The sequence below is a fragment of the Pongo pygmaeus genome, chromosome 6 (assembly GCF_028885625.2).
Source record: "Pongo pygmaeus isolate AG05252 chromosome 6, NHGRI_mPonPyg2-v2.0_pri, whole genome shotgun sequence".
In the NCBI taxonomy this organism is placed as follows: domain Eukaryota; kingdom Metazoa; phylum Chordata; class Mammalia; order Primates; family Hominidae; genus Pongo; species Pongo pygmaeus.
Window position 1 is genome coordinate 35507557 of NC_072379.2, and position 22581 is coordinate 35530137.

General features: G+C 44.8%; 1 protein-coding gene and 1 long non-coding RNA gene across 9 annotated transcripts in view; one reads left to right on the forward strand and one right to left on the reverse strand.

Moving 5' to 3' along the window:
* The window catches only part of COBL (cordon-bleu WH2 repeat protein), a 299291-nt gene that overhangs the window by 161106 nt on the left and 115604 nt on the right, over window positions 1-22581 (forward strand). For all 6 annotated transcript variants that reach the window (XM_054495472.2, XM_054495471.2, XM_054495468.2 and 3 more), the window contains one exon: window positions 18355-18528. In XM_054495472.2, coding sequence (XP_054351447.1) covers window positions 18355-18528 — 174 coding nt within the window. The remainder of the gene's footprint in view (window positions 1-18354; window positions 18529-22581) is intronic.
* LOC129040692 (uncharacterized) lies at window positions 8224-12908 on the reverse strand. 3 transcript variants are annotated; one of them, XR_008503712.1, is made up of 4 exons: window positions 12830-12903; window positions 12297-12710; window positions 11945-12102; window positions 8224-9636 (listed from the first exon to the last, which is right to left on the reverse strand). It is a non-coding gene; the product is annotated as an uncharacterized LOC129040692 (long non-coding RNA). The 3 variants fall into 3 exon arrangements; XR_008503710.1 differs by having other exon boundaries at window positions 12297-12908; XR_008503711.2 differs by having other exon boundaries at window positions 12516-12890.

Here is a 22581-nt window from a genome sequence, read left to right on the forward strand (position 1 = left end):
CGTGCCAGTGACGCAGACCCTAATGATACCCATGGCCCAGCCACGGATTCTCAGAGAGGAGGGGAGGTGCCCACATCCCACCGGGAGTTATTTGTACAGAGGTTGATGAAAGAGAAGCCTCATTTTAATGCTTTTGCTGGGATATAATGACATCTATTGTTTTATTGAAGTACAGTCAGGCCCCAGATCAGGATTTGCTGCCTCCATTAGAATCCTATTCGCTCCCCTGGAACTGTGAGTGATGTCAGCTCTGTGGCACCCTTCCTCTAAGCCTCTCAAAGCGCCTTTGTGCCTTGGCCCTCCGTGCCCTGCCCATGTTCTCTGCTTCAGTTTGCGCTCATAGCACATTGGTCTGTGCTTGTTCTTATGAGGTCCAGCAGCCAGCCTTAGGGCTGTAGCTTAAAACCACCCTCATGGTTTCTCCTCTGGCTTCCTTCTATGTGTGGAGAATATGCATGGAACTCTGACTCCCTTGACTGTGGCCAACATGTTAGTAAGGCTGGGCTAAGCTGCTCTCACAAAGGAAATCCCCAGAATTCAGAAGCTTGGATTCAGAGGCTCTTGGTGACTCTCAGGGGACTTGGAAGGTTGCATCCGCCAAGGTTGGAGGCACTCATCTTTCAGCAACACGGGCCTCCACGATGAACACGGCCATCTGCTTCTCCGTCAGTTGGAGGGGACGCCATGGAAGGACATATCTGTGAGGTCTCTACAGGCCAGTCTGGAGGTTACGTGCACCTGCCATCCAGTCTTATTATATTGGCAAGAACTTAAGGACATGGCTCTATATTGCTGCAAAGGAGTCTGGGAAATAAAAACATTAGCTGGCCGCTGTGTGACAGCACTGATATTGGAATCACTGAAAGGGAGAATAGAGGTGCTACTCAGCTGGCTGTCCTGACGTTACCCACCAAGCAGGGCCAGAGACCCTGCGGCCTCCTTACCACAGCAGCTTCTGTGGTCTTTTGTCCCCATTTCCTTGATGACGAGGAAGGGAAGGATGTAAAGAAGTCATGTGAGTTCACTGGCTGTCAGCAATCATATTGCCCATCTACTGTGTAAAAGAAGAGAAGAGAAGCCTGTCTATGAGATTGTAGGTCACGGAGCATGCTGTTAACAGCAAATGGCAGTCACAATGAAATCTTCAGCAATGTTGTTTAAATAACACATACCTGCAGGCAGCTTCTCAGTAATGAAACATTAATATACAAATGCATTAGGACTGATTACATTTATGGTTGCTTTTTAGCATGGAATAGGGATGACTTCTTGTTTTTACTTTATCCTAGTTATTTTAAAATTATTTGCTAACCATCTTAATTATTAGCTAGATATCTTTAATTATCAGTAATAATAATTAATTGGTAGCAATAAAGCAAAATTAACAGTACTATATTATTGAGAAACAAGAGTCATAGCATTTTAAAGCCTAAGACCAACTTTTGTATGATGCCAGTGATGTGCTAATAAAAAAGTATCTTTTTTTGATACTATGAGCTTCTCACCGGAGTGGGCACGCATTTGATAAGATCTTTACAATCCCCCATGGCAGCTGGGACCCACAGAAGAGGAAAAAATTAGAATCCAGAGTAAATTCTAACTATATATGAATTTAACATTACAATATACAATAGTAGGCTAGTGATAAGTAGCTCTTAGCCATATGTAAAAATGAAAATCTTCATAACAAAGGATTGTGGTTTGGTTCAGTTCATTGCTTGCCGTTTCAGAGGATTCTTGATCTGGGGTCCATGGATGGCAGATCTAAGTTAGAGAATGCCTGGGCTGAACCATTGGAGCATTCCCATTCAGGCATGAGAAACAGAAATGTCCCCAAGACCATTGCCAGCCTCTGCCCCAATAGGGCCCTGAATCCACCAGACAAATCATACAACAAGGATGAGAAAAGATGCTGCTTTCAAGCCTGTTTATATTGTCAATTAACTTGTTTGTGAAACCACTTTTAGTTTTGGAATTATTTTCTGCCTTTGCCAACTCTTAGCAACAGAAAACATAGGTAGGGTTGTAGGAAGCAACAGAGAAAGCTCACAGCAGTGGATTTAACTGAAGGAGAAGAATACCTGGGAAACCTTGAAAATATTAATTAATAGCTTATTGCCATTTTTTTCTCTTGCTTTAGGTCTCGCAGATGTGCTAACAGAAAGGGCTGGACAGAGACGGTTTCTATAAAAATGCAATCAGCCCTGTAAATGTAAATGTGGAAGTCAGCAGCCTGGGGGGTTCATGAGGCTTAGGAGGATGGGACAAAAGTGAACCATGGTACCAACTAAATTTGACTGGAGTGGGAGTCAGAGTCAGGGTAGCTAAGAAACAAGCTACAGATGTGAGAACTTTCCTAGTATTGCAAAGTAATTGATTTTTATTTGACTTATGGTTAAATGGTCCCCTCTTCCTAAATTTTGTCTTACCTTAAATCAGAATTGAATAGCTGTCTCTGGAGCACTTGTCATCTGTGCTCATTTGTCTTGGGTCTGTCCCTTGTGCCTAGCCAGAGTGTTCCTTTTCTGGTCTTGGAGTATTAGTCTGTCTTGGCACTTTCCTGTAATGCCATAGTCCTTAAACCTTTAAGGCATCGTTATGGAATGTGTGCATCACAAAGTGTTACTTTTTGAATAAAAGCAGAGTTTGTCCTGAGATCATATGATTTGTGTGCAGGAAATGGCTATTAAGCCAAAATCAGATCATTAAAGAGATGTTTTGCGAATACAGTGAGTTAAGGAATGGCCACAGGCCGCTGAGGGTGCTGGCCGTTGGTGAACAGCTGATGGGCAACCCTGGCTGGTCCGTGGGGTCTCCCAGGAGGAGGCTGTGTGTCCAGCCTGAGCCAGGCACACAGAGCCCTTTCTGCTCTTGAAGAAATGATTCAAAGCTCTGTCCTAACCAAGGAAGCTGAGAAATATTCCTTTTAGTATCTGCTGGTATGATTGTTTTTCAGTTTGTCCTAAAGCCTGAGCTTCCTCTTGACCAGGAAATTACAGGGCTTACTGGACTTTGCTGCAGGCCAGCTGTAATTACCCTAAATGTTTATTCCGCCTCTCTTTGTATGCTTTTATGAAGCTACCAGGTCATGAAGGATATACTCTGAATGGTTAACAAGGCTCAGATCTCTTTTTTAAAAATCAGAACGTTTAGTTTTTCACCTTCTTCTGCATTCTTAGCCACACCAGTCACTTGTTAATATCTTATGGGGAGACTCTGGAAGGGCAGGTGCGACGCCAGAGTAGGGGACAGATTTCTTCCAGTGGGCATTTTCTCCTGATCTGTGAAAGCCTAGAGGAGCGATGTCCACCTGCATCCCAGGGCACGGGAACTCAACATACTTCCAGGCCGCAGATTGTAGATAAAGCAGAACAGGGTGGGATAGCTGCTGAGCTGACATACAGCATTTATACAGATCTTAGTTGCCTGTGATGCAAGGCCAGAGGACTTGAACATAAATCAGTATATCAAGGCTGAAAATGTTTGCCTATGTACAGCTGCTGAACTGAGATGGGATTTTTACAATAGTATGGGAAAGAGCCGAGGATTTTCAGTGGCAGAAAGATCCACTTCTGAAACAGCTGTGTTTTTGTCTGCTTCATGCAAGCGCAGGGTGCTTACTGACTCATTTTCTTGCCCTGACCATGGTCAGAGGTCAGATCAATATTGGGAGGGGTTGTCAGTGCTGATTTGGGGTGGGGAGGGGAGCAGTTGACTCTTGCTGTTGAAGAAGGGGCTCTCTGCCACCAAAAAGAACCAACTGAACATCTGAAAAGAGTTTAAGCGTGGGCCCATATCTGGGTAAGAACATGACATTCCAGCTATAATTTTGTGCTAAGAAAAATAGAGCACTCTCCCCAAGATCTAGTACTTCTTGGCCAGAAGCAGACACTTCCCTTTGAGTTGTGCAGCCTGTGGTCTCCGCTCAACCTTGAGCGGCCATACGTGGTCTTCATCTGGACAATGAACTCAACCAGAATCATCTACTGAAAGTGGCCAAGTAGTTGTGTCAACCTGGTTTCATTGTTTAGGCTGAAAGAGGATCAGTTATAGTTTCTGTTTTCTCCTGGAGGATTGGAGAATTGCCTGACTCCCACAGTTTCTCCAGGAAACCAAGAGAAATGTTAACATTTATGTTGAGGACAATCAAAATGTGAGAAGAGGAGTATAGCCATTTAATAATGATGATGATGATCCACGGCAGCTCTGTGTATTGGGGAAGCTTCCTGAAACACCGAATGGAGAAGGTTGCTGGGGTTGACTAGTGATGTCTCTCTTGGTGTGGGATGAGTATGAGAGGCATGCCGAGTGACTTCTCTTCCTTTCCTAATACCTACGTTCAATCATGAGCTCTGTCAGAAATGTAGGAAGCTGTCTAGGCTGCAGGCCTTCTGAGTAAGAGCAGTAGACACTGGACTATCAGAGGCTGTGGTGGACCAGAAGGTTGGGCTACTCTGCTAAGGCACTTCTGGGATACACAGGTCACTTAGCTGATGAGTGAGCCCAAGGTGTACCCATCGTGCTGCAGCTCAGAGGGGCTCAGCTCCTCTCCCTTCCCCTTGCAGTGTTTTTTTGTGTTTTCTGTGGAAGGGACACATACCTTGTTTTCTGTGTGAGAGCATGTGCGTGCGTGCCTGGAAGTATCTCCCTGGAGAATGCCAACTGCCAGGGTTTTAATGGAAGTAAAGAAAACATGAGAAGTTCCAAAGGAAGTGATCACTTTTGTATTCTTATTTTAGACATTCTGGGCTGGTTGCAGTGGCTCATGCCTGTAATCCCAGCACTTTGGGAGGCTGAGGCAGGCGGATCACCTGAGGTCAGGAGTTCAAGACCAGCCTGGCCAACAAAGGTGCTGTTTACAAAGATGCTGAAACCGCGGCTCTACGAAAAATACAATAATTAGCCGGGCGTGGTGGTGGGCACCTGTAATCCCAGCTACTCGGAGCCTGAGGCAGGAGAATCTCTTGAACTTGGGAGGAGGAGGTAGCAGTGAGCTGAGGTTGCGCCACTGCACTCCAGCCTGGGTGACACAGTGAGACTCTATCTCAAAAACAAAATACAAAACAAAAAGACATTCTGAGACAAATAGTGAAATAATAAATTTGGAATTGGGTTAAATCCATGTAAGAGTAAGTCCACCAAGCACTCTAAAAGCAATGAGAAAATCAGTTTATTTGCTTATTTTTGCAAGTGTACCAGCCAGTTTAAAAGTTGCTCAGAAAATGGGAGATAAAATTGTAGACAAAGTGGGGATGGTGTTTTGCTTGTAGTGTGAAGATAGGTTCAGGAACACATGACCCTTGAAGAAAGTGTGACTGGGGAGGAAGCCTGGAGCCTGGACAGACCTGTCTTTGACCACAGGTGGGGAAGACACCACAGACGCCAGTTCCTGTCCTTTCAGGAGAAGTGATGTGCCCCTGTGGTATTCAGAAAATGGGTGTCTGCAGCCCTCCAGCAATCATCAGGAGATGACTCTGCTCATGAGAAGTGACAGACACTTGCACTTCACATTGCCTCACAGAAATGGAAACAAAATCAAGCCAAGCAGCAGAACAGTGTAGCTGTGGGGCCATATGGGGAAGATAAATGCCCCTTCAGGCTTGGGGTTTATAGCAAACCTTGACATAGAGGATGTCTCAGGAACTTGGAAAACCACACCACCCAGAAATAGGTAGGTGTGGTCCCTGTATTAAAATTGGAATTGTGGGCTCGAGTGTTTACAAAGATAAGAGATTTTTTTGTGGTGGGGTGAAGTTATATATGTGTATGCATGTTTACACACACACAGAGTAAATGATAAGGGGGTTGGGGATGCCTGGAGCAGTGGTCCTCCAGGGGGGTGTCTGAACGGCCAGCCCTAGCTTGCCTCTGCTACAGCCCCCGCTGCCAGCACCCCACCTCCCTTCACACATCTTGGCCTGGCTCTGAAGGGGTATTCAGGGGAGTGGATCTCAGACAGGTGAGGCCAGAACGCCGAGACCCATGGTCATGGAGGGATATGCATTTCTAGTTGGCAGGATTCCCAGGAAAGGGAGCTAAGGAAATTCAGGAGTGAGCCACGGAAAGTCAAGAAAATTTGGGAGTAAGTCAAGGGCGTTTATGGCAGCTAGGCAGAAGAGGGGCCAGGTCAAGACCTTAGCGACATGGACAGCATCCATGGGCTAAGGCCTTGGAAGCCGCTGTGTCAGAGAGAAGATGGAGGGCAACAGCACCTAGTGGGCCGCTGAGGGGTGCCTGCAACTTGGGGAGAGAGAGACATTGAATAGCACCTATAGTTTTGCTTAAAAGCCAGTAGAGTTGTACCTTAGAAACCAACCAAAAGAGAATCTAACAGGAGCTGAGGTGGAGCGTGAGCTATGAGAGAAAGACAAAGCGAGGGAAGATGAGGGGAAATGGGTCCCCTTCCCTTTGTAGCCCACCCCCCAGTCACTCTGGCTGCCGCCCACCTGCCCTGTGCACAGACGTGTAAACAGTAAAATAGAGGTTCCTCTACAAAGAGACTCTCTTCTCTGTCTAATTAGGAATAAATAGTAACTTCTCTTAGAAGCAGTATTTATTCAAAGACCTGTGCTAACATTCTTAAATATCTGCTAGCCGTAATAAAGAAATCAATGTGGCTGGGTGCGGTGGCTCACGCCTGTAATCCCAGCACTTTCGGAGGCTGAGGCGGGCGGATCACGAGGTCAGAAGATCGAGACCATCCTGGCTAACACGGTAAAACCCGTCTCTACTAAAAATAAAATAAAAATGCAAAAAGCTTAGCTGGGCGTGGTGGCGGGTGCCTGTAGTCCCAGCTACTTGGGAGGCTGAGGCAGGAGAATAGTGTGAACCCGGAAGGCGGAGCTTGCAGTGAGTCGAGATCGCGCCACTGCACTCCAGCCTGGATGACAGAGCGAGACTGTCTCAAAAAAAAAGAAAAAGAAAAAGAAAAAGAAATCAATGTACTTTATGTTCTTAGCTCCCACAATTTTGCGTAAATATTTGCCCTGGCATGCTTATACTAGTCCAAGCGGGCGTTAGGTCATAGCCTGTTCCTCTTCCTTATTTGGAGATGTTTTTACCTTTCTCAGCATTTCACAAGTTACTTCCTCCTTCCTTTGTTTTCCTCTACCTTTGCCTCTTTTAAAAAGTTCTAAGTTGCTAGCCAATCAGGACAAATACAGAATGCGAGGTCCTGTTCCGGCCAATGGAAACCGGATACAGCAGTAAGGTGAATGCGTCAGGTTATAAATGACCCTGTCTCCTTTGTTCGGTGTACTGTCCTGGCAAAACTGCATTTTTGCTTTCTGCAGAAAGTAAAAATGACCTTGCTGAGAAAATTAAATTTATGTTCAAGTGCTATTTCTTTACAGCACCAAGTAACAAGCATTTCTAACAAATGTGACCCATATAAGGCTGAGGGACCTTTTTGTGAGCCAGGACAAGGAAGGGCTTAGTGGATGGCCGTGGGCAGGTTCTCAGTGTGCTGGCTCCCAGCTGTTCTCTAGAGAGGGAAGGCCACACCCAGCCACATGCAAGTACAGGGCTGACACAGCCTGGAGGTCACAGCTGCCCCAGGGCTGCAGAGTCCTGACTGGACTCTGAGAGGCAAGCCGTTCCCCTCCCCTGTGCAGTGCCTTCTGCTGTCCCTGTGCAGGGACCCTGGCCTGCAGAACACTTCCTGCAGGTTAATGAGCAGCCCCCTGCTGGCTCCTCATCACTATGCCCAAGGTGGGGAGCTGAGAATGCCACACCCCTCCTGGGGCTGCCAGGGGATCAGCAGCCGTATCTGCTCTCCAACTTCCCGATGGATCATAGCCCTCCTATTAAGTAACTTTTGTAGGTCTTGGGTTTTCCTCCTGACTGCTCTGACCTGCTCACCTTGAGTTGGAAAGAAGCGAGGGAATATCTCGTATTACTTGCGACTGCCCCTCTGCACCACCTGCCTTTACATGAGAAAATGCACAGCTCTTCATCAGGCCTTCTTTCTAACTCTCCCTGCTTCCTAGAAATCTGGGCTATTGCCCCCCCTTGCCCCGCCCCCACATTCCTGCACTAGCAGCTCCACGGCGGTCACCTTCCTCTGTCCCCTCTTTTTATTTCCAACAAGAGATAATATCTTAATGGGAGAACGGATTGGGGCATGGCAGAAGAGCTATAGAATCTGAGTCCCACAGGTCATGCCAGAAAATAGGAAAGGACTGGGGCTAAATGACAAGATTGCCAGGAGAACCTCAAGGAAACTGCCGATTGCTTTGAAGGTGAACTTCATGGTTGACCTTGAGATGAGTATGCCTGGCAGCCCCTCCCTGCAGTCATGGGGATGTGCACTTGACCAGCTGTTATGCTTTGCAGCACTTCTAAAAGGAGGTGGCAGGGGAGCCCCAAGGAGGGGCTGATTAATTATTTGTTAATTAACAATAGAGTACCCAAATTTGTGAGTGATTTACTTAAACAGACAAAAGCCATTCAGTTTCACCTGGAAAACATGATTATTCCCTCTCTGATACACTTTTTGAAGAAGACAGAAGGATGGAGTTGCAGCTCTTGCACAGATGCTGCTCAGAGGCTGGCACCTTGCATGTGAAACCCATGCATATGAAATCATGGGGCTTGGGGCCAGTAAAAATATTGATGGCTGGTGCTCTAAGGCACTGTTCCTTAAGAGAGAATAAAAATGAGCCACCTCCAGCCTGGGCAGTGTGCTGTGATGGTCAGGAGCAAAGGTGAGAGTGGTGGGGCCCACTCTTGATTCCCAAACACAGATGCCTAGTGGGAGCAAACACACGGAAAGATGCCTCCACCTCATTAGTAGTGGGGGAAGTGCAGTTCAAAACCATAGTGAGACACCGCTTCACACACATGAAAGACGGCTGTTCAAACAAAAGGAAAACAAATGTTGGCCAGGACGCGGATAAACTGGAACCCTTGTTCATTGCTGGTGAGAATGTAAAATGGTACAGCCACTGTGGAAAGCATTTTGGCTGTTCCTCAGTAAGTTAAACATAGGTATAACAGGCCAGGTGTGGTGGCTCCCTCCTGTTATCCCAGCACTTTGGGAGGCCGAGGCGGGCAGATCACCTGAGGTCAGGAGTTTGAGACCAGCCTAGCCAACATGGCGAAACTCCGTCTCTACTAAAAGCACAAAAATTAGCTGGGAAAGGTGGCGGGCGCCTGTAATCCCAGCTACTCAGGAAGCGGAGGCAGGAGAAGCTTGAACCCGGGAGGTAGAGGTTGCAGTGAGCTGAGTTCGTGCCACTGCACTCCAGCCCGGGCAACAAGAGCGACACTCCATCTCGGGAAAAAAAAAAAAAAGAAAAGGAATAACATATGAGCCACAGTTCTCCTAGGAATATACCCAAAAGAATTAAAAACAGGCTGGGCATGGTGGCTCACACCTATGATCCCAGCACTTTGGGAGGCTGAGGCGGGCTGATCACTTGAGGTCAAGAGTTCAAGACCAGCCTGGCCAACATGGTGAAACCCTGTCTCTACTGAAAATACAAAAAATTAGTTGGGCGTGATGGCGGGTACCTGTAATCCCAGCTACTCAGGAGGCTGAGGCAGGAGAATCGCTTGAACCTGGGAGGCAGAGGTTGCAGTAAGCTGAGATCGCACCACTGCACTCCAGCCTGGGCGACAAGACTGAGACTCTGTCTAGAAAAAAAGAATTAAAAACAAGTGAAATAGTACACAAATGGTTATAGCAGCTCTGTTCACAGTAGCCAAAAAGTAGAAACAATGCTAATGCCCATGAACAGATGAGTGGATAAGAATGTGGTATATACATCAAACATTCAGCCTTAACAAGGAATGAAATACTGATGCATGCTGCAATGTGAGCAAACCTTGAAAACATTATGCTAAGTGAAAGCCAACCACAAAGATCATATATTGTTTGATTTCATTTATATGAAACATATGGAACAGGTAAATCCATAGAGTCTAAAAGCAAATTGGGGTTTGTCTGGGACTGGGATGGGGAAAGGGGATTGGGGAGTGTCTGCTTAATGGGTACAAGGTCTCCTTTTGGGATGATGAAAACATTCTGAAACTAGATAGTGGTGATATCTGGATGATAGTGTTAATGTACTTAACACCATGGATTGTATGCTTTAAAATGGCTAACACGGTTAATTTTATGTTATTACACACATTTTGTTATCATAATTTAAAAAAGGAAAACAGCCAATGCCTGGTCCGGCTCCGGGGTTTCGGATATGCTTGGATTGGTGTGCAGCCTGAGTGTGCGCATCATTAAAGCTCCAGGGAGTTCCGTGCAGCTGAGTTTTTGAACCTCTGCCCCAGAGCCAGCCTGTCTGGCTCCACCACTTCCTAGTGTGTGACCTTGGGCAACTAGTAACTCGCTGTACCTGAGTTTCCTTAGCTGTGAAATGAGGACCATGTAATTACCTTCCTATAGAGCTGGTATGAGGGTCAAGTGAGTTAATATATGTAAAATACATGTCTGCACACGAATCTATCACCATTTTCTGAGCCTGGAGTTTAGATTTCCTCCCTAACCGGCTTAGTTGTTCTCTTTGCACCTGGCAGGTGTCAGCTCACATGCCGCCCAGGTGGAGAGACCACACTTCTGCTACCCTGGGACAGTCCCAACAATGCTGATGTCACTGCATTCTTTCCCATTAGGCTTCCTTAGATCACTTGAAAAATAGTTCTATTTTGGATAACAAATTATGTGGCCACCCTCTTAACCCTCTTCTATAGCATGCTACATATAAGTAGTGATGAATGGTAAGTCCCTTAGCAGATTAGAGAGGGCAACTTTATAAACAGTGCATCAGAGAATTAGTCTGCTCCCCCAGAAGAGAGGCTCTTGAACCACACAGCTACTTTTCCTGCTTCTTAAAAAATAAATCCTACTTTTCTTGAAAAGAAATTTTGCCAAGGAGGAAATCTGATCAGCTTATTTCCTCCACTCATGACTCAGTTACCTGGAGTTATAGGGAAGCCTTCCTGATTTGGTACACGTTTTAGAAACAATCATATTTATTGCACAGGAATTGTTCCCTTTTTTGTTTTGTTGCTGTGTCCTGTAGTGGTGCCCTTTCAGTCAGCACCCAGACCTGCCCCATGCACATCTACAGCCGAGTTTCTCATTCCTTTCCTGATCTAGTCCATAGTATTATTAAAATGCTCATTAACAGAATGCCCACTTAACACGAAATACTTGGTTTCATTTGGAGAAATCCATTTATCTGGAGGAGGGCTACACATAAAGTATCACTCTTGATGAAGTATAGAAAACTGAACTTATAAGTCAGTTATTCAAAATGTGTCACCACATAAATTATGGGAAATTTTACATGCGCATTTGAGAGGGAAAAACCTTCCCTTTTTCATTAGGATTGTATTATTTATATAAATTGGAACCTCATTTTTCCCTGAAACTGTATCTAATTGAGTTTGCCTCAGCTGAAATCTCGCGTCTGACCGCAAGCAGTCACACACACACACACACACACACATGCAGATTGAGGCATGCCCTGTGAACATCCTTTCCCTGATGCTCTTCTCTGCTGCTGCCAAGCCCCCACTCCTTGCTTTTTAATTCTAGTCAGTCACTACGCTGCACGTTATGACTTAACCTTTCATAACCTTCTCTTGCCTTATCCTTCCCCTTTGATGCCCTTCCTCTTACTTTTCCTCCTCCACCTGCCCTGATGAAGTTTGCACCATGCACTGCATCTCTCTCTCCCCCTGGCTTGGCTGGAAATGAGCTTCTGCAGTCTGCTGTGGCCACTGTCACAGGATCCTGCCTGCCTGAGGACACACATCGCATGTCATCCATCTTTGAAGCACCCTGGGGCTCATTTCCTTTTAATTTACAAGCTTTTCAGAAACTTCTGCCTTTCTGAAATTGTCATTGTTAAGCATTCTAAACATTCAAATGCCTCGCAGGTGGTCCTGCTTCATAAGACTGAAATACTGTCTGATAGCTCACCTTCAATCATGTCTTCCAGTTTTGTTAAGGGAAAATAAAATACCAGCTCGGGCGCGGTAGCTCATGCCTGCAATCCCAGCACTTTGGGAGGCCGAGAAGGGTGGATCACTTGAGTTCAGCAGTTCGAGACCAGCCTTTCCAAGATGGCAAAACCCTGTCTTTAGTAAAAATACAAAAATTAGCCAGGCGTGGTGGCACGCTCCTGTAATCCCAGTTACTCAGGAGGCTGAGGCTGGAGAATCCCTTGAACCAGGGAGGCAGAGGTTGCAGTGAGCCCAGACCACACTATTGCACTCCAGCCTGGGTGACAGATTCTGTCTCAAAAAAAAAAAAAAAAAAAAAAATCAAATACCAGTTGGATACTCTTTGTTTGCTCATTTTAAGAAAATGTCTTGCCAGGCGAGAAACCATCAGAGAGCTTATGTGACACGGTATTTTGTTGGCTGAAATATGCATCCAGACCAAATAGCTTCTGCCACTTTTCTTCTTCTAAATACTTAAAATGCCATCCCCCAGGCGTTCCATGGGGGCACTTGGCCGAAAAAGAGCGATCGTTTCCTACTCGCCTCACCCTGTAGAAATGAGATTCGTAAGTTCCATTGTCCTGCCCATTCATGGTGATCAGTTCACATGAAGCTGGCATGCTTCATGGTTCTTTCTTTGCTGCTTCCTCGGAATCAGTGCAGGATTTCCAGGATGCCAGAAGATAGCTCGAGATTTGGCTCAGGGATTCAGCTTAAGGAGTGTCTGTCAGGAAGGCTGTGCCCTGAGGATAAGGAAATGCAAAGACAGAGAACACCCTCTTGGGAAGGAAAGTTGGCCTTGCCCTTACCCAAGACTGTGCCAGCCACCACAGATGAGAAGCAGCATTCTCCTCGTTCTCACCTCACCAGGAGCTTTGACAGACCTGAGCTGCTCTGCCCAACAGACCCCAGGGAGTGCCCGTTCGCCTCATCTGGTTTATGTTGCATTGTTCTGCCTTGAGTCCTGTCGACACCTGTATCTGAAGAAAAGCCAGTGTGGATAACAGGTTCTGGAATCTTCCCTCCCACTTGATTCTTTAACAAAGCATTAAAAAAAAAAAAAAAAAAGTTGTAAAGCCTTTCAAAAGGGGGCAGCATCACCTAAGGAGAGGAGGCTGCAGGCAGCAACAGGAACATATTTCTAGTTTCATCTTTCTAGTTTATTCTATCACTAGGGAGCTGAGCCATCCTGAGTAGCTCTGTCTGGGCCTCAGTTTTTCTAGTTTATTCTATCACTAGGGCACAGAGCCATCCTGAGTAGCTCTGTCTGGGCCTCAGTTTTTCTCACCATCAAAACAGCAAACATCATGCCATTCTAAGAGGATCTGATCCCATTTAGAAGAGCCTCTGCTGAGAGGATTGTTGATTGCCAGCTCAGAGTATACTTATTGTAACCAAAACATATCCCTTAACCTTGAAACAGAAATCAACATCTGAATTCCTCAATAGCCATGTCAAAAGATCTACTCAGGCTTTTGGTAGACTTGATTACATGAGTCAAGATATAATTTTATTTGTAGGATGGACACCTTTGAGAAATGGAAACAAAATGACCATCTCTTTTTTAAAAAAAAAATAAACAGAAAGATTTCAGGTATAGCATCTCCTGTTTGTCCCTGGAAGTGTATTGTGCAGTACAGTAAGGGGCTGAAGTCCACCAAATCCCTTTTTGTTGTATGAACAGATCGATCCATCTTAGGCTGTGTGATGGGTGTGCTCGTGAGACAGCTCTGTGAGGATCTCTTCAAGAATTTTGGCAAAGGGAAATGAACCATGGCAGTCTGTGCTGACTTGAAATAGGGATGTTTACCTTGAACATGCTCAGCTTCTTGTCTGGTAGTGATCTCTGATCAATTATAAGTCAATGAGAGAGGGAGACAACGTGTTCTCTGCGGTACGTCTGAGCCCTTAAAGTATTCCAGGGACACCCTGCACTCTCAGGGCCCTATCGGGTTCTATGGGGCACTTGTGCTGTCAGGGCCGTGCCCCTGCTGCCTGGTGCTAGCTCTGCATAGCTCCTTGTCCCTGTCAGTGGAGTAGTGTTTTGTCATCACAATAGAAGTCAAATAAAAGGAAAATAAGCTTTGCTGAGATGAGTACATTTTAAACAGAAGCAATCAAATATGTACATATATATACGCACACACACACCCATGCATACATAAATGTTTGTGTGTGTGTAAATTTAAAATTAGGACCCATGTCAAAAGCACTTGTGGCAGATAATACTGGTTTATTTTGAGCTGGCACTCAGATCTGAAAACGGTTAGTTTCCTCTTCTTCCTGTCTTCTCTCCCCAGATGCGCGTATGAGGGTCAAATCACTGATGTTTTACACTGAATGTAATGAGTTAATTGCCTATCAGTGGTGTGGTAACATAGACACAGAGAGTTTTGCATTGTCTTTGGTGGGCGCCATTGAATTCGACTATCCATTGAATGACAGCAGCTGGCCTGGAGGAAGTTTAAATCCCACCAACCAAAGTCCCATGAAGCCTGAGACAGAAGGTTCTGTTTGCTTAGTTTTCTTTTCTGTTATTCATTGCTTTTTCTTAATGATTTATCTGGTTGCACTTGCAACTCCTGAGAAAATTTGATAAGATCATGACTGCCAACATCTGTGGATTTTGGTGCCAACCTTTGGTGAGAGCTATGACTCACTTCCCTACAAAAAAAGAACTTGATATTAAAAACATGTATATATTGACAAGCTTGGACAGGAAACCAAACCTTTCTTGCAGGCAAGCAGTGGCCTGTCCCTCATGAACTTTGCCACTTTGTAGCAGGAGACAACCAAGGAAACTGGGATAATAGGGGGGCCAAGCTGTTTTGACTCCAGACTGCATGCATTAAGCTCTTGGTTTTCCCTTTGATTTCGTATTGATATGAGTCAGGACTTTAAAGGACTCAATACTTCACAATGTTTTCCTCCCACATTATTCTGTGTATTGCTTTCTAAATTCTGCGCACAAATTCCAAAAGTAGGGAAAGAAGGAAGATAGAAATGAAACACAAGTATTCTCTGGACAGTAAAAAGTTTTTGGCTTCCCATGGGTTGAAGGTTGAGAAACACTGTTGAGTAGCAGAACTGAGGAGAGGGTCTGGTGGCTTAGGACCACTGGACCCTGCAATCGACCTCCTTGGGAGCATTGTGGGAGGTGGGAAGAGATATTTGTTAATTGTGTAGAACAAATTAGGGGAGAAAAATCATCTGTTCTATTGAAATTCAGTTAAGTTCCAGAGTCACAGATGAAGGCCTCATGAGGAGCCCATTGTCTGAAGATAATCAATATCAGAACTTCTAGGAGGACTTGGGATGGGGTGCACTTTTGCCTTCTGACTTTCTGCCATTCAAGGTCATCTCACTGTGGCCCTCATGAGGTCATTGTCACCCAAAATAGGTATCAGAGAAGAAGGAAACCACATATATTAGACACTTCTCGTGTGCTTTATCTAAATTACCTCATTTAAAGCTTGTAACAACTTTGAAGGAAATGGAATTTTCCCTATTTTAAAGATGGGGACGTACCACTATGTGGGGTCTATTCCCATTCCTTACCTTAAAAAGTAGACAATGCAAAATGTCCAGGATGCTTATGACAGCAAAAAAAAATTACGAATTAAAACCTGAAATCAATATGAAATGGAAGGGAGCTGTAAAGTTCTTTTAAGGGAGTATTCTGCACAGACCTTCCTTAAGTGCTCAGGGCACTTACAGGACAGAGGTGGATTCACAGCAGTGTTGAGTGATCAATCAGGCAGGCATAGTTGTGGTGAGGACCCAGGACAAGAGGAACTGGGAGTTCCATGTCTAGACAGGGTGGAGTGAAGACAAGCAATTAGATATGTGGTTGTGGAATGCGCTGCCATGGACATTGTGTTTCTGGGATGTCAGATGGGGCATGTGTGCTTTAGAGATAGCAGGTGGCATGGGTAGAGGTGTGTTCTTCGACTACCACAGCTTTAAGCATCCTCCAAAACGTGTGTTCACATGTGTGAGTGCACGTCTGTGAGTGTGTGCACATGTGCATGAGTGTGTGCATGTGCAGTCACTGTCAGCAGACGTTATGGATGAGGAAACAGAACAATGTGGAAGGTCCCAGTGTCCATGCTCTGGCTATATGCTAAGTGACTACTGATGAGGAAAGATGGGGTTTGCATTCCCCCTGGATCTGGGGGTATTTGTACAAACCAGCCATCCAGCAAAACACCTTTTCAGCCCCAGAACTGTGAATAGCAAAATCCCTTCTCTGGTTTGCTTCTTGTGCTTCATTTAGTCTTCTAGATCCTGCAGGGTTAAATAAATCTTGAGTTGCGTCTCCCTGAGTCCTCACTGTTGCCATGGAGGTGGATGTAAGGCAGAGTTTATTTTGCGTGGCTTATTTGCTTAGTAATGACAATGATGGCTGCAGAACTCAAGGACTCAAGGGAGCAATTTACATTTTTCTGTAGGAGCCTAAATAGGCATTGACGAGTTTTCTGGGTGTTAGTTTCTTTTCTGTTATATCACGGTCACCTGTTTCCTATGGGAACGCTGTACCTGATGGCCAAAGCATCAGGCATCATTGATGTTCAGTGTCTGCAGGGAAGCACTAGAAGCACTAATGGCGTAAAAAGCAGCCTTCATGGAGTGCTTTGTCCTTTGGCTTTAATATTTAAGCACAAGAAAATCTGTGACTCAATTTTTTTTCAGGAAAACAAATGATAGTATAACTGGCAGAGCAACAGCATTTGTGTCTGAGCACAAATAATACTGGGCTATTGTTTAATATGATGGATTTCCTTTATATCTTCATTTTAAATATGGAGAACTAGTTGTTCAAATGAAATCTTACCCACAAGCTTATTATGTAAAATATGAAAGCATAGTGACCCAGAGGGTCATCTGTCTATTCATTCAGTCTCAGGAAGGTTGACTGAAGGGCCCTCCACCTACCAGGAACTGTTTGGAGCTGGGATTACATACAGTTTTCAGTAAAAATGAGTGATAATTACTGTCTTCATTGAGTTCACATCTTAATGGGAGAGAAAGATACAAACAAGCAAGTATAATAATCATAATAGCTAACATATATTGGGTACTTACTTTGTGCCAAGAACTCCTTTTTTTTTTTTTTTTTTTAAGAAGTGGGATCTCACTCTGTCTTCCAATGACACCAGCATGGCTCACTACAGCCTCAAACTCAGGCTCAAGAGATCCTCCCACCTTAGCCTCCCAAGTAGCTAGGACTAAAGGTGTGCATCACCACACCCAGCCAATGTGCCAAGAACTCTTTCAAGCTCTTTTACATCCAGTCACTCATTTGATTCACATGATAGCTTTGTAATGCAGGAACTATTATTTACCCCAGTTTTACAGGAGATAAACTGGGGTAGGGAGAAATTAAAAATTTGCCCAAGGTTTGTATCTTACTCCTGACACCAAAAAATACCTCGTCTAAGGTCAAAAGAAGGAATCAAACTCAGGCAGAGTCTCCAAGGTCTGTGGGCTTAACCCCTGTACTGCATTGGCTCTCAGTGTTGACTGTGTCCATGGTAACAGGTGCTGTGGAAGATCTGCCAGGGCTAGGAGAGAAGAGGCACCAGGACACAGCATGGTACCATCTTGTTTTCAATTTGAAGTTAGAGTGCTGGTTCTGCTGGTTCCCCAAATGCTCTTTCTGCACTAGCACTTACATGATTCTGTTAAGCAGACCTTAGGGAGAAAAGATTCAAAAAGTTTGTGTGTCCTGTAGCCTGCTCCCCCTGGTGCAGAAATTGCCCCTTGAGAGCAATTAGTTAGTGTGTTGGTTTGAATTTCTTTCAGCTTATTGGGTATCTGTCACTAAGTACTGTACTGATGGTCCCAGACAGTCTTCACAGCATATTGCTTATACCACATTGTCAGTTTTCATAACTTCTAAAAATTAGAAGAAACATAAGCCCCCTCCTGGCAACAAGTGGAGTACTTCCCAAGATGACCAAGACTGTTGGTGTCTTCCCCATGAAGATGTATTTCTTGATCAGTTCCTTCCTCTTTTCAATGTCTAAGAGCTCATTCTGACAACGGGTTAAAGTTTTAAGGAGGCCAGTTCACACCTGCAGGTTGGTCAAGAAGTTTAAATGATTCTAGCTGCTAAGTGTTCTCTTAGTGGCTTAAAGAGTCTGCCATCGCTTTCATGATTAAGAAAGGGAGCCTCACAGCATGAGTCTGGACTGCAGCATCTTCTCCAGCTTTCCCTGGAAAGCTACAGGCAGGGCTCGCTCAGGCCATTCAAGCTGACTGCAGAAACAGCTGCCGTTCAAGCTCAGGTGGACGGATTGGAACTTTGTCTTCACATGTGAGCATTCATACGGGGAGAAGTCATCTCATACTGATTTGGTTTTCTGTTTGTCTCTTCCCCAACAGGGCTGTTTAACGACACCCAACTCCCCATCCATGCACTCACGTTCCCTTACGCTGGGTCCATCCCTCTCACTGGGCAGCATCTCAGGGGTGTCCGTGAAGTCGGAGATGAAGAAGCGCCGAGCCCCTCCTCCTCCAGGTTCAGGGCCACCTGTGCAAGACAAGGCATCGGAAAAGGTAGGGCAGTGGGCTGTTCTCACAACCAAAGCATCTTTTCAGTGACACAGTTGATTCTTCCAAAGCTCCCTGGGAACACAGTAATCCTTCATGTTTGTGGCTGTAGCGACTGGAGTGTTGAGGGCAAATATTTAAGCTTTATTTAGAAGTAAAGGCAAGACGCCAGGAAGGGCTCATGATTTTAACTCTGAGAAGCTTGAGTTCCCCAAGGCAGTCAGGATACACCCAGCAGCCCAGTCCTGCTCCCCACACAGCCTAATATGTCAGATCCACCGTGCAGCTGTAAAGATAAGGATGCGGTCTTCTTCCCTGGACTGAGATGTTTCTGACTGACTGCATCCCAACTTCCTGTGGAGGCAGCATGCCACAAATGCCAACATTTACAGAAAGCAAATTCAGAGTCCATTCATTCTGTGGCAGGACTTTATTTCCTAACTCTTGCCGCTTGTGTCATGTGGCCTAGCCCAGTTGCATAGTTTGAGAGTGTCACACCCCTGCTCGTCTTTAGGTTCAAAGCCCCTTTTTGCTCATTTGCTCTCAAAATATCCTAAAAACTAAGTCTGTGCCTCCTGAATGTGAGGCTTGGCCCCTGGATCTTGATTAAAAGTTATAGCAGCAGATACCAAATGGCAAGGTCCTGACATGTCATGTAATTTCCTTATCAGCCTGCTTGTCGGTTTGTCCAGGTATGTCCATCTGTCCATCTATTTTTGCAAGTCGGTCCTCTGGTCATCCATCTCTGTTCCTTCATGGGTGTTCTTTATCCCTGGGTCTCAGAGACCATCCTGCTCCCATCCTTAGTCCTTCATATCCCTAAAAATCTATCTGAAAAGCCTGTAGTGCAATACATTTTCAAAGAAAATATTTTTATTTTTGCGTCTCTTAAATATTTTCTAGGCCGGGTGCAGTAGCTCACGCCTGTAATCCCAGCGCTTTGGGAGGCCAAGGCAGGAGGATCACCTGAGGTCAGGAGTTCAAGACCAACCATGGCCTACATGGTGAAATCCCATCTCTACTAAAAATACAAAATTAGCCGGGCATAGTGGTGCATGCCTATAGTCCCAGCTACTCAGAAGGCTGAGGCAGGAGAATTGCTTGAACCCAGAACGCAGAGGTTGCAGTGAGCCGAGATCACGCCACTGCACTCTAGCCTGGGTGACAAGAGAGAAACTCTGTCTCAAAATAAAATTTAAAAAAAAAGAATATATACATACATCCTAATGTAACTGACTTATTTCGAGTTCTTCATGTTTTATTAGCTGTGTTTTCATAAAAAGAAATTTAGGCACAAATGGTACCTTTTTGTTGTATGCATCCATGATAAGATGATGCAAATGGAAAACACGAAGCTGTTTCTTCTGATTATCTGCAGTGTGTCTCATTAATTTTGCTTTGGCTTAGGATAGGTATTTCTTTAGTTAGTAATAAAAAGTATGACTTCCAGGATCAATATTATGTCAGCTTTTTTCTTTTACTAAGAATTGTATTTTCTTAATGCGATAAAATGTAGATGGTGAACTGTACCAGCATTTTAAAAATTTCTTCCACCCAGAAAAGATGTTGTATTTTTCTGCATTTAATGTGCTTACCCACAGTGGATAAAGCCTGCTTGAATGGGAAAATGTGCAGTAAGTAGAGAATTGGGAATTCTGAATGAAAAATAAATAGTACTTTATACCCTGTAGAATGAACAGAGTTTCCTCTGAGGCAGTAAAAGCTTTTTGCTGAAATCTGTTTTATTTGGCACAGAATGCGTGGAGAAATTGGCTCATGGAAACCATCTTCCTTTTTAAGCATATGAGTGGCATATGGATTAGATTTAAGCATTTGCTATGAACCTACTTTTTTAAACTGAAAGGTATTTTGTTATTTACTAGTTTCTGGGAAAGGAACCCAAAAATGTATTGTCGTCGTTGTTGGGGAAGAACGTCAATTCCTTCTTCACGAACTTCCTTCCATATAAAGATAAGATGTTTGTTTGGGAAGCCTTATTTATATGCAACTGTTACTAACACCAGTGTCCTGAACAAGGAGGAAAGGTTCATTTTCAGGGGCATGGCTAGTTTGTAAGAAAATGAGAATGCCTACATTTGTATATTTTAAAATATTTTATATCAACTAGCTTAAAAAATTCAATATTTGCTTCTTCAGGTTCTAACGGTGGGATAATTTTAGCCATCCTCCAGTTCATCTGAAAATTTTCTAAAAATTGTAATCATTATGTTAGTATTTGTCACCTGATTATGTATTCATCATTTGATCATGTGTGTTTATTATTTCTAAAGGTATTTTTTGAAGAGGTTTTCCCAGAGGTGTTAGAGCCTGGAGGTGACCGAATGCTCTCCTCAGACCCCATGGCTCTTCCCACAGTACTGTGAATACAGCTTTTATTATGTGGAAACTTCAGACCAGAATGATTGATTGTACACATTAAGGCACCTTATGCTCTCAGGATTTCTCAGACTTGAGCTGGCATCAGATCACCCAAAGGGCTTGTTAAAACACATTTTCCTGGGCCCCACCTGAGCGCTGATTCAGTAGGTCTGGATGGGGCCTGAACATTTGCATCTTAAGTGCTGCTGCTCTGGCAAACCCCACTTTGAGAACCACCCCTCCATAGCAAACTACCTCCCTCAGCTGCTGGCTCTGAATTTTGACTACTCAAAGGCAACAGATCTGCTAAGAGATTCTTCAGTAGGAAAGTTACCTGAAAATGAATCCATCTATGCTGTAGAATAATAATTACATGCAGTTTTCCATAAAGTTAGTTTAGGCCTAAAGTTATGTGTTAAAACTCATCAGTAGCATCCACTCCTTCTCACTGGGACCCAGGGGACCCTCATCCGGGAGAACAGAGGAATTGACTGTTCTGCACAGGATTTTCTTCCTGCTTCATCTCCTGGGGCCCACACTGTCGTCTCACCATCGTGCTGTGTAGAGAGGGTGAACTCTCCCTTTGTCCTGGACCCTAGGCAGCTGCTGGAATTCTTGCTTGCTGCTCTTGCATTTGGGTTAGAGCCCCCTTCCTATACTGAGTGATATGGTTTGGATGTTTGTCCCCTCCAAATCTCATGTTGAAATGTGATCCCAGTTGGAAGTGGGGCCTGGTGGGAGGTGTTTGGGTCATGGAGATGGATCCCTCATGAATGGCTTGGTGCCATCCCCATGGGGATGAGTGAGTTCTCTCTCTGGTAGTTTACCTGAGATCTGATTGTTTAAAAGTGTGTGGCAGCCTTGCTGACTTTGCTCCGTCTCTCACCATGTGACATGCCTGATCCACCTTTGCCTTTCACCATGAGTAAAAGCTTCCTGAGGCCTCACCAGAAGCTGAGCAGATGCTGGCATCATGCTTCCTGTACAGTCTGTGGAACCATGAGCCAATTAAACCCTTTTTCTTTGTAAATTACCCAGTCTCAGGTGTTTCTTTAGAGCAACACAGACTGACTAACACACCAAGTCTTTAGCAACCCATTCCGAAGGAGAGTTTGTTTTCCTCTTATTTGCTCATGGTTTCCTCACTTGTTCTGCTCTTGAGCCAGGATTAAGATTGTGAGTAGGGGCTGTCAACACAGATGCCTGGGTGGGCATCCCTCTGCTCATCTCCAGTCCTCAGTTTCCTCTGTAAAATGGGAACAGTAAGAACAGCACTAGCCAGTGATTGCTGTAGTGGTCAGACATAGATCTCATGGCACTTGCCTGGGTTCCGATCCCAGCTTGGCCAGCAGTAGAAATGGGAGCTTGGATGAGATCACCCTTCTCTGTGCCTTGTGTCCTTAGGTGTGTGCTCTGCGTAAAGGTGGGAGATGAGAGCTGGCCACAGTGCAGTGGGGGACAGAAGCAGCCAGCATGCCTAAAGCAGGGAGGGCTGGGCAGAGGGGGTGAAGGGTCCATGGCCCCAGCCGGGGTTCTGTTAACCAAGTAGCAGATTATATTTAAAAATTGAATTTGCTATTGCTGCAAATACCAAATGTACTATTAAAAAATCACCAAGGCGCTGCAGCAGGTTCATTCTGTTAAACAATACCAGCATCCTCTCCTCTCTTGGTGGTATTT